At 33.7% G+C, this 12,959-nt stretch overlaps 1 protein-coding gene across 1 annotated transcript; it reads left to right on the plus strand.

The window, feature by feature from the left end:
- Nucleotides 1–3,770: 3,770 nt before the first annotated feature.
- On the plus strand, nt 3,771–5,834 carry LOC134670530 (uncharacterized). Its single transcript, XM_063528339.1, has 2 exons — nt 3,771–4,960; nt 5,308–5,834. The coding sequence occupies exons 1-2, from the start codon at nt 4,154–4,156 to the stop codon at nt 5,770–5,772; spliced, it is 1,272 nt and encodes a 423-aa protein (XP_063384409.1). The 5' UTR covers nt 3,771–4,153; the 3' UTR covers nt 5,773–5,834.
- Nucleotides 5,835–12,959: the final 7,125 nt, after the last annotated feature.

The following is a 12,959-nucleotide window of genomic DNA, read 5'->3' on the forward strand; positions in this document are numbered from 1 at the left end:
TTTTTTTTATTGTTTTTAGGGTTCCGTACCTCAAAAGGAAAAAACGGAACCCTTATAGGATCACTCGTGCGTCTGTCTGTCCGTCTGTTACAGCCGATTTTCTCCGGAACTACTGGACCAATCAAGTTGAAATCTGATACACATACGTAAGTTTGTAAACAAATGAATTTTAAACATGGGGGCCACTTTTGGGGGGTAAATGAAAAAATTCAAAAATAAAAATTTTCAAACTATATCATGTTACATATCAAATGAAAGAGATTATTGTAAGGATCTCAAATATATATTTTTTATAATTTTCTAATAAACAGTTTAGAAGTTATTCAAGAAAATAGGCAAAAAATGACTATTCCCCCCCCCCTTTATCTCCGAAACTACTAGGTTTAAAATTTTAAAAAAATACATAAAATAGGTCTATACCTATAGATGACAGGAAAACCTATTAGAAATGTACAGTCAAGCGTGAGTCGGACTTAATTACAGTTTTTGATCCGACTCCTACGGATTTTTTAAAGATTTCACTCACGTTTCGCATAAATAATGTATAGTTTTAAGTTTATAAAATACATATGTATGTTAGTCTGTAAGGTATTTGTAATATGGGCCTTGTTCCCTGAATTAAATATCTAAATAAATAAAATAAAAAATACATTGTTAAAAATTGTGTTATATACGGAACCCTTGGAACGCGAGTCCGACTCGCACTTGGCCGCTTTTTTTTAATTTTTTGAATATATATGTATGTACATAAAAAGTAAATGTTATTGGTAAACTTGTCAGTTAACATGGATTTTTACTTTTTTTTCGTAAAACATAGTTTTTGCAACGTGTTACTTAATTGTCACTTTTTGACATATCAATAAGGATATTTAGACTAAATCCCATAGTAACAACATCACCATCAAAAAGGCGTTTTGAACTATGTAACAATAGAAACTTGTTTTTTTTTTTAAATTGGTATTAACTCTGAAACTAGCCGCATTTCAAAAAAGTTTATAGGACATTTTTGTCTCTAAATATGATCAGGAATACGCTGTCAAAATTATTCGGTTTCCTGGTGTTACACCGTGTATAATTAATGAGTTTCGAATCCTAAGTAAAAACTATGTTATTTCGAATTTTAACAAGCTAATACATGAATATGGTGCATCATGTAAAAAAATGAATATGACCTTTTTTTATTAAGAATTTATTAAGGATTATTTCTTTCATTGACACTTTTTTCCTAAAATGTATACTTTCCTCATAAAATGTAAAAAACTGTGAACCGGGACATATTTCATGCAAAAAGGGGGGGTTGCGTCAGGGGGAGGGGAAGGGACGCTAGTGTGCGTAAAGCACCATACCCTAAGATATCATACTACATTCATAAAAGGCTGGCTATAATTAGTTTGTCTTCCCCATACATTAGAACACAATTTAACCGAATCAATAGCATGAGAAATGAAACGGATATTTCTTGTTTTCTTAGCATTAGCATTTTTCTCTCGATAATTTAATCAATTTGCAACATAAGTAGAAGAATCCTCATATATCTGAAAGCAGGTATATATATATATATATAATATTATATTATATTATATGTACCCATATGTATGTTAGTATATTATGTATGTATAAGTAAGTATATTATAGCAATATATTATATATATATTTGAAATTGTATGTTGTTCAACATAAAAATGTATACTTAATAGTTAATTTTTCGTACTTTTAATTTTTCTTGCACCTATTACTACTTGTTCTCTGTTTGGCCCAAAGGTTAACTGGTAGAGAATGCCTTCTGGCATTAAGTTCGCCTTTTGTACAATTTTTACTGTGCAATAAAGTTTAAATAAATAAATAAATAAATATCCATAAATATCAAAATATAAAAGGACATACATTTTCAGAAGATTTCCCCGTGCGGCGTTGCCAAATGGTTTAAAGTACAACATGCTCGCAACGTTTGGATGTCAATAAGTCGACAATGAAAAATTATATTTCAAATCAATTCAAACTTGATATTTTTGACAGTAATGGGTTACTTAAATAAGAAGGCATTTTTCGCCCGGGTCTACTATGGTCAAATGGTCTAGTGGCTTTTAGCTATTGAGTATAAGTCTAACAAGTTGAACAGCATGACAGGGTTCAAACCACGAACAAAGACTCATTTCTTTTTGTATTTATTTATTTATTTTATTTCATCTTTTTGGTAATTTTATATGCCTTATTTTAAAAGTTATTTTAAGTAAATGTGTTGTATTTGATTATTTCATGTAGGTATATCACTTCAATAAAATTTTGGAAACTTTTATTTTATACCTGGTCAAGCAAATCTTGTCAGTAAAAAAAGGCGCGAAATCTAAATGTTCTATGAACGATATCCCTTCGCGCCTACATTTTTCAAATTTGCCGCCTTTTTCTACTGACAAGATCTGCTTGACCAGCTATACTTCGTCGATAGTTGACTTCTTATGTACCTATTCTGCGATCCTAATTAGCCTCATGCATGACTTTTTTTAAATAATTTTAATCAGTATTTATATCCTTTGAAAACCGGAAAATAAAAATACTTTTATAAATCTTCCCATAATATTATTAAAAAATAATTAAAATACTGAAAATATTTTACTCACGTAAGTTTAGTTTCGAAGAATAACATACGCTTAAAATGATTCAAAAGAGAATGCTAAAATTATAAAATGAAAAAAATTGGCTATGTCGGGGTTTGAACCATGTATCTTAGCTACAATCTGATTTTTTTCAAAATAGAGGCTACGGGTGCCACGAGCACATGACAGTTGATGGTCGAAAACATTAGTTGCTTCTGAATGCCTTGTAATTCTTCATCGTTGCTCAAACAAGAATTTATTATTTAATTTCCAATCTTTTTTCAACAATAAACATTTCATCCGCTGCGCCCTCTAGGTTACTTTACTGTAACATTACGAATCTGCTGACATTTGACACTGACTTTAAGGTGACTTTAAGTACGTAAGTGTGCGTGAATGCAAGAAATTGCAATATTTTGCAGTTGGATTCCGATAATAACGAAATGAGACAATGTTGAGTTGAACATGTCTCGATTTGGATGTAGTATTTTTTATAGTTTTCGGACATATCAACACATCTTATGAAACTTTGTATTTTGGGAGAAATAGTGAAAATCCACAATTCGTGCACAGTGACGCCATCTTTTGGCTGATAATCGGCATCCCATCCCTAGACATCCACCTTAAAAAATGTTGTTCAGTAAATAAATATTTTTCGTTTAAAGAAATATTGACATCTTCAACTAATCTCTCTTGCTAATTCACCATTTCAAAGCATAGTTTTTCAAAGTGGCTCCTTTTTTTCTTTTCCAGGCACAATAAGCTTATTCGACACCTAATAAGCTTAGTGTATTATGTTTATAATCATTTTTCATGTGGTTCTAATTTAGGTGTATTCGGGTAATTCCAAATGTCGAAAACTGTCGGATAATTGAACTTTGGGTTATTTTCATCTGAATTTCGGAATTATCCGACATTCGAAATTACCCGAATACACCTTATTGGTTATTTACTTTTGATTAGTTTATTTATCGTATGGCATTGACATTAATTGATGCTTTAAGATTATGATCAATAAACCGCTATATCATAATAATTAAGGATACTATATTATAGTTACGTTCTGTTTAAGTATAAGTTTTAATACAGTTATTAAAGGAACGAATGGAAGTCACAAGCGTTGGCGTTGGCACTGCATTTTATAAACACAAAAATTGGCCTTTGTTTGCAACTTTCCCCAAAATCTCACAAATCGTAGGTTTTTCTCTTAAGCGTTACATAAATCTCCAATTCGAATAAATATTAAATACTTAATAAACTTTTCTTCCACTAGTTACAGAAAAACCCGTCATACAAAAGTTTTCTAATTCCGTATTACATGCATATTATTTTGTTTTAATAACAATTAGGTACTTAGGCACTATTAGGTGACTTGCCTAATTATGAGAACTTGGTAACATAATTATATTTATTTGTTGTAGATAACCCTCAACGTTATCGTTACCTATTTATCTTAATTACCTACAAAAACAAATTATTTTTGATATTTTATCACTAAGCATATTAAAAGGCGTTGTGAAGTAATTTTTAGTTTAGACGTGCTCAAAGAGTAGAGGAAAATGGCGCAATTCACATTTGAAGGCGATACTGAAATCCTAGCTGACCCTCAAATAAAACTAGTTGAAAATGTTCTTCAGGAAAAGGGATTCACAAGAGGAAAAATTGTTGTAGAACAAGTGGGTAAAAAAGGGGATAATTACATTGCACACGTGAAGAGATTCATATACGAAGCGGAAAATGGAACTACATTTAAGATGATCGGAAAAGTTGCACCTGTAGCCGAACAATTAAGACTAATGATGAAAACAATGATTCTATTCAATAACGAAATCGTTATGTACAATCTAGTTTTGCCTAAGCTGAATGAAATTCAAAACGCAGCCGGTGTCACTGAAGATGAAAAAGTAAGATTTCCCGCTTGCTACGGAGTTGTGACCGAAGAACCGTACGAATTAATTCTGCTTGAAGATTTAAACGAGGCAGGCTTTGAGATGCTCGACAGAATGAAACCCTTAACCAATGAAAGTGTTCGTTTAGTCGTTAAAGATTTGGCCAAATACCATTCACTCTCTTATGTGTTCAAAGATTCTGAACCGGAAATATATGAAAGTTATTCAAACAGACTGTTAAATATGTGGGCAATTATAGGTAATGAGCCAGAAGCACATCAGTTTTTTGAAAAGGGCGAGAATGATCTTCTCAAAATGATGTATGATGTAAGCGACAAGCACAAGAACGCATTAAGAGGGTCGATGACACAGATTGCTCCAATTGCTAAGAAAATGCAAAGTTACGAAAAGGGTTCAAAATATTCTGTAATCCTGCAAGGTGACTGTTGGAATAACAATTTCTTGTTCCGACTTGAGGTAAGTTCTTTTATTTTTGTTTGCATCGTTAATAGGAAGAACTATGATTAATCTTGCTTAAACATTTTAATATTCAAAATTCGAGCAACATATACAAAGAGTTGAACCAAGAAAAGTCTGTTTCGATTTTGATTTTCCAACTCTAATATGTTTTCAATTAAATCTTCATGACTAAATTAAGCCAAAATTTTTTTTAACTATTATTATATTATTACACAGGTGTTACTTTAGGATAAACTTTTCTTGAAATATTATATAATAAAATATTACAGTTAGGGACGATTTAGAAGACTTTTATTTAAGAATTTGGTCACGATGCTATATCATTTAAAAATCTATCATTCCAGGACGGCAAGCCAGTTAATGACGTAATGATCGATTACCAGCTGTCAAGGGAAGGCAACCCCGCTGGCGATCTTCTATACCTTATATTCAACTGCACAGACCACGCCACCAGACTGAAGCACTACCAAGAATGGATCGACTATTACCACGAAATTCTCGACGACTCACTAAACCTTTATGGTTTTAAAGCCAACCGCGTATTTCCCAAAGACCAACTCGACGCAGACCTTCGACGATATGGGAAACTGATGGTTAGTCTTGGCGTGATGCTCGCGTCTATGTTAGTAAGGGAATCTAAAGATGTGATAGATATGAAAGAAATGACTGGTGATAAAGAGAAGATGGTGGAAGACACAATAGCGCAGATGAACTCCTCATTATTGGATGTATCGACTATTGTTAAATTAAGAGAAAGGATCTTGGGTATTATTGATACTGCTTTTGAGTTTGGACTTATTGCTGTTTAAATAAATTATTTTATTATTACTAAAATTATAGCCGGTTCTGTTTTTGAAAAAGACTGAATTGTTTCTCTTCAAATAAATATTACGTGAGAATATTTTGAAGTCTTAAGTATTTTTGTTATATATGTATGTATTGTTAAAAGATATTAAATTGCTGTATTATTTTTATTAAAGTTATTTTCTGCAGAGTTCGATTTAATAGATTAACAAATATTAAAGAACTTGTTATAAAAAATATATTCTATACATAGGAATAACCTACCTCTTAGCCGTTTGTGTATTGAATTACACGAAAAAAATCAAAATGTGTCAATATAGGTATCCAGGAATAAAAAATAACACTTACAGATTACAACTTCATTTAGCATCATGAACAAAAGGTACTTTGCAAAAAGCGGTAACTCGAGATAAATACCTGCTTTTGCCATTGAATAGGTAAACAACCTACTGCCAAACAGATACAGATGTAGGTCATGTAGGCAGTGCATAATTATTTTCCATCGTGTTTTCACGGAAACGTACGAACGTGTCTTGCTATTTCAATCTGTCTCAGGACCTACAAAAAGTGCTGGGGTTGACTGAAGTAGCATGACAAATACGAACAATTCCAAGAAAATACGATGAAAACCGGGCAAGTGCGAGTCTGACTCGCGCACGAAGGGTTCCGTACCATAAAGCAAAAAAAAAAAGCAAATAATACGGTCACCCATCCAAGTACTGACCCCTCCCGACGTTGCTTAACTTTGGTCAAAAATCACGTTTGTTGTATGGGAGCCCCATTTAAATCTTTATTTTATTCTGTTTTTAGTATTTGTTGTTATAGCGGCAACAGAAATACATCATCTGTGAAAATTTCAACTGTCTAGCTATCACGGTTTGTGAGATACAGCCTGGTGACAGACGGACGGACGGACGGACGGACGGACGGACGGACGGACGGACGGACGGACAGCGAAGTCTTAGTAATAGGGTCCCGTTTTACCCTTTGGGTACGGAACCCTAAAAAACAATTATACGCTAGGGCCACTAGGTACATCTGTATAATAAAAATAAATCATATTTGTTTGACACGCATGTATAAATGTCGTAATATAATACGGATATTTATACCTAATTGTTGGTTATCTAAGATAAGTTGTGTTATTATGAACTCCTAGGATAAGATCAATGTGGCTAATTCCGTCATTATATACCTAATCTACATTATAATAATAGGAACAAGATAGGTACGTTTGCTCATATATAATACGATTAATACGTACTTGATAATGATAATAACACAAATACGCGGTTATCACACTGATGCGGATACGCACGTCACCCCGGTGTTAGCATGACAGACATTAGAAATAAGGTAAACAATCTTGATGTGCTTTTTAAATTGAAAAACATTTTTTAAAAATAAATTACGGCAAATATGTAACAATTATGAATCATCGATCACGATCATTTATATTCTTCGGCTTTCATAAGTAATAGTTATTCCTGATTTTAAAAAAGCGTTTTTCAATTATAAGACATGTTAAGATCGCTTACCTTCTCTCAAGAAAACGAACTATAGCGATGCCCCGCTCTTCCGTAAAGCTTGAACACGCCAAAACGTGGGCACATAAAATTACAAATAAATAGAAAATAAAGGTCTAATGGAGCGAAATATATATTGAATATAATTGAAAAGATTATAGTTTATCATGCTAATATACTAGACTATCATTTCAGCCTCAGGATTTGACATGTCACAGACTTCGTGATGACCATCAGGACACAGGCACTTTGCACGACATGATTACTGTATGCTTAAGTAGTCCAAGCCAGAGTTATTTGCGGATAAGTTGATAATATAACTTTAACGGGTGTCTTTTTCAAATATTCATTGATATGGGCCCAGTCCATTGCCATCCGCCTTCATTTATTACCATCCGCCAAAAGTACCCTTTTGGCATTGTCAGCATGTCCATCATGTTAATACCCCTTCGTCACTGTTATAGTGTAATGACAACACGATGAATGCTACCAAAATAGTAACTGTGAGCTGTGGCTTCTTTAAAATAGGTTTAGGTCATTTTCGCAAATGTTTCTTGCATACATTTCTATAGTCAATGTCCCTTATGCGAATCAATTAACGGCGTCGCTTGATGCAATCACAAGTAGCTGGCTCAACCAATAAATAATGGGGATACTTAGCATTATTTTTATCTTGCAATCTTCGGGAATGTATTAGCAACTCATACAAGTCAAACTTTTTATTTTGTGTATTGCTTGAAGTACCTATGTATTTCTATAGAACCATCGTCTAACACCTAACACGCTCAAATACGTTAAAAATGATCAAACGTTTTAATATCCTACATTTTGCATACAAATTTCATTTAGCACCACTATTTTGGGAGCAGATAAGCTCTTGCTAGCTCTTAATTTAACTTGACTTCTCTTTTTGTACATAAATTTGAGATATTTGTACGTTTTTTGCAACATAAGAAAAATTTGGTTTCGGTCTTTATGTAAGAACGCTGTATTTTCCTAGTTTCTTTTTTTTTCTCATTTGTATCTCGTGTTATTCTGCTTTCTGGTTGTCTTTCCATTCATTGACGTCTCCGCAACATTTCAAAAACACAAAAACTAATCGATCCTCGATATATTAACATTTTCACAAGGTTCTTTAGCCTAATCGACTTTTCCAATTCTATTGGTGCAAAGTGATTTCGCTCAGTTATTGTTTAAAGCTCGTTATCATGAAAACGAATCATACAATTGACAACTATTGTGGTATCATATATTCCTCATACTATAGCGATTTTAATTTAAGTAAAGTAATAAAATTTAACCACCCTTTCCAAAATGTATAAGCAAAAATGTGTGCCCACGTTTTGGCGTGTTCAAGCTTTATTCGATGTGAAGACCACCGTAAATTATTTACGTAGTTGCCATTACCTACGTTTATTGTTTATCTGATAGTGTTATCTTGAAATTAATGCACTTTGGTATTTGATAAAACATTAATCGATTTATTAACTGTGCAATCGGTAGGTAATTACGTTTTCCAAATCTATTCTGATTAACATTATCCAACCACGTATCCCTTTGTTTGATATAATTATTGAAAGTCATAATGATTGTCAGATTATCATTAGTCATAATAATTCTGAAACCGTTAACTTTTCAGGATTTTCGTAAGGTTATCCTATCGTAAGGTTAATAGGATTTTTTATGTCAACCCTGAATAGCTACGCATATCTAAGAAAATACAAATTATGACTAACGAAAATGCGGACAAAGAATACGTACTAAAACTTTATGGGAAACAATAGAAAAGACCCTTCCTAACCATTTAGAACAGCTCAGAATCTTCTAAGTTAAATGATTCAAATAGGATTATCATTGAAAAAACGGAATAGGTATCAATGACAAAAGTCCAAACACCAAACACCAACTATTGGTATTTTTAATTAGATCTCTATATCTGGATTTTTGAAATTCTTTGACTCTCCATATAATATGTGCAGTGAAATACAAACGTTGAAATAAAAGACGAATATATTCACAACTGGTCACGATTTTTTAAATCACGTCATAAATCTTGTCAAGTCAGCCGTTCTGTTTGCGAATTGGCGAAATTCCCCGAATGCCCGGACGTAATCAAACTGTGTGTTAGTATGTACGTCCCTTAGGCCTGAAAAATCTCACATTTCATTCTTTTTATTAAACTGACGACGTATATAACAGGGGTCGGACAAAAAGTGCGGATGACGTAAAAATGACGTAATCTTGCACACAGGATGATGTTTGAGTTTGTATTTAAACTTCCGTGTCACGTACCTCCAAAAACGGAAAATTGCCACAATATTCGAGTAAAGATGACATTTAGAGCGTTTTCTTATACATTAGTAAATATAAATTTTAGCTAAATATAATCGTGAAGATACAATAGCTAAACAATAACGAAGTCAATTTATTATTCATCTGATTGACAATGTGTCAGTCAAAAACGTACTTACTCATTTCAAGTGGCGATATCGTTTAATAAAGAGGTTGATACATGATAAGTGATAATTGTTTATGAAAATCAAAAATACTATTTGAAATCATCCTATAAGTGGTTTGACGTCATCCGCACTTTTTGTACGACCCCTGTATATACCTATAGGACAAAAGACAATTCATTAAAAAGGTCCACACTAATTTAAGGACGCTTGTTACCTAGCTGTATATCTCGCGTTGAATAATGATCCCTATGACAGTTCCTTCTAGTCTCTTTTGGATTAAAAAAATGTGCTAGACTTCCAAAAAAAAATCTGCAAACATTCAACGTGAGACAGCTCATAATTATAAATATGAACTGTCATAAGTCATAAAGACCATCATACAACGCTAGAGCTACAATTAATACAATAATTCATTTAGATTCCGAAAATGATTTTCATATCTGAACGAAAATGGAAATTATTTTTACAGTAGCGAAAAACTCTATAATATCTATATCCGAACTAGATCTCATGTGCTGGTGACGAATGTTGCGAATACCTTGGACAGCAAGACGTACTAATGCATCAATCCTAACCCAGCTCCTAGTGAAAAAAAGTCTATCCACCATTAAGCCAACAGCGCATACTGTCATATTTCGGACATACAGTGCGCAGAGGCGACGAAAGTTTGGAAAAACTGATTGTGGATACACCGAAGGCAGGAGATCACGCGGTCGTTCACCAATAAGATGAACCGATCAAGTAAAAGACTCGTCGTCCTCTGCTTTCTACATGGTCGTCAGAGACGCGTTGGACAGAAACCGGTGGAGACAGATCATCCGCTTCAGATGCAACCTTGATACTGACCACGATCCTCAGACATTGAGGGACCGACCAAAGAGAAAGTCACTTTGATTACGCAAGAGCAATAAAAAGAAAAACATGTCCGTCTGAATGGAAAAATGAACCGTTTTCATTTGAATTATTAATTTTTGAATAACGAATAGGCCGTTGAATCACTGTGCGTCCAAGGCAAACTCAAGGGCGTCCCCAGAGAAAACGCAAATCATATCCAAAATTTCAAAAGTTTTCTTACCCGCTGGTTTCTTCGTACCTAACCAGGGAGTAATCTAGGAATGAGTAAACAAAATGTGAGAAGAATCTCTCTCGGGCATAATATTTCAAAGAACGAATGAACCTCAAAATCAGAGGCCTATTTTCATTGCCCTTTTGAACTATAAATAACGACATGAAGGAAATTTTGCGAAGTATTTCTATAAATTACGATGTTTCTAAGACTTGAGGTGGTTATGATGATTTTAATTATAGGTACTGAACGTATGGTAAAACAACTAAACTGCAAAACGTAATTCAAGACCAAAAAAAGTAAGAAATGTTGCCACTTTTTTACTAGCGCGTCTTGTATTTATGTACAAATAAGTAAATAAAAGTACTTTTTTAAATAGTAGGAGTAAAATTACTAATGAATAAATTACCTTAGCGTGATTATTTATCAAAATGAATTTACTATTTTACAAATAAATTATTGCAGTGGCAACATTTTCTTACTTTTTTTGGTCTTGAATTACGTTTTGCAGTATAAGTAGTTAACTATGTGCAGGGCCGTCTTAATTAAACTATGTTAGGGCCCCTGGGCACATAAGCATTTGGGCCCTTTTGAAAAGTAAAGAAAGATAATTAAAGTAACATTTTTCTACTAAGGAGATTCATATAAGATAATAATTAGAAGTATTATGGGTAATCATAGTCAAATGTACTGTTACTGTCTGTCCTTCGTGCCCCCCTGAGGATGGCCCTGGGCACGGGCCCCGTGTGCCCTTATGGTATTAAAGACGGTACTGGTTATGTGTGTATGTTCATTAAAAAAACTAGCCAATCAATTTAAAAAGAAGTCAGATTACGTCGCTGTAAGTTTTTCAAAACTTATAAAGGGTCTTGCTACAACGCTGGTGCCATCTCTCATGCATTAAATAACACCATAAAATACCAACTACTACTTCACTCGATGCATCATATTTTTCAATATAAAACAACAACTATGAAACCTGCGGTCTCACTATGAACTATGAGGCAATACTACCCCCGAGAGGCCAATGCGTCCTCTGTTCGACAAAAACAACTCTACTGCCGATTAAATTCCAATAGTTGAAAACTAATCGCTACAGCTTTATAAATAAGAGCGTTTTTATATTTTACAGGGTGTTTTTTAAGTTTGTATAAAAGTATAATGCTGTTGTGTTGTATAAAGCCGTTGTAAGACCGCAGAAAGTTATTGGTTTATTGGCTAGTGCTATAATAGTGGTTAAGGGACCTGTTAAAGAGCTAGTTTAATAAGTTGGCAGACATTTATGGGTGATTATCCCGGCGCGGGGTAAGATACGGGGGTATGAAAATTCTAGGGGGTTTACAGGATTTATAGGAAAGAGGCCTTCCTTGTTCCTTGTACCTATTTATTATGTGTTTTGTTTTGCCTCGTTTTCGATGTGTGTGTTTCGCTTTATAAATAAAGCGACACACACATCTTAGGTGAAAAATTGTAAGTCTAGAACTTAGAGAAAATAACCTTAAATTATGTTGTAGGTACAGTCGACGTCAAAGACATGTTTACATTTTTCACCTTATTACAAAGGGGTAAGGTGTAAAAGTGTAAACATATCTTTGACGTCGATTGTACCCATGGGCGACGTTAAAATCTAACCATCAGCCCCACTCAAATATTTATTATATTTTGTTTTTAGTATTTGTTGTTAAAGGGCATTTTCATTTAACTTGTACTTTAAAGCGCGACTTAAGTCGTGTTTCAGTAACATCTAACCGTTACATTCCTGACAAAATGTATGGGATTTGACATTGACCGTTAGTTTTGTAACGATTGCTAACCGGCCGTTAAAGGTGCACAGCTAAGTTTTTTTTTTTTCACAGCTAAGTGAAAATGCCCTATAGCGGTAACAGAAATAGATCATCTGGGAAAATCTCAACTGTCTAGCTATAACGGTTCATGAGATACAGCCTGGTGACAGACAGACAGACGGACAGTGGAGTCTCTACAATTTACCCTTAGTTTTGACCCTTTCGGTACGGAACCCTACAAATGACATAGTTTTCAAATAACGCCTAAAACATACACCTATTAGAATTGACGTCCCTTTGAAAGACAGTTAAAAATGAACAAGCATGCCAATCAAAGTCCCGAAACAAAATGGCACA

The sequence above is a fragment of the Cydia fagiglandana genome, chromosome 14, assembly GCF_963556715.1.
Source record: "Cydia fagiglandana chromosome 14, ilCydFagi1.1, whole genome shotgun sequence".
Lineage (NCBI taxonomy): Eukaryota > Metazoa > Arthropoda > Insecta > Lepidoptera > Tortricidae > Cydia > Cydia fagiglandana.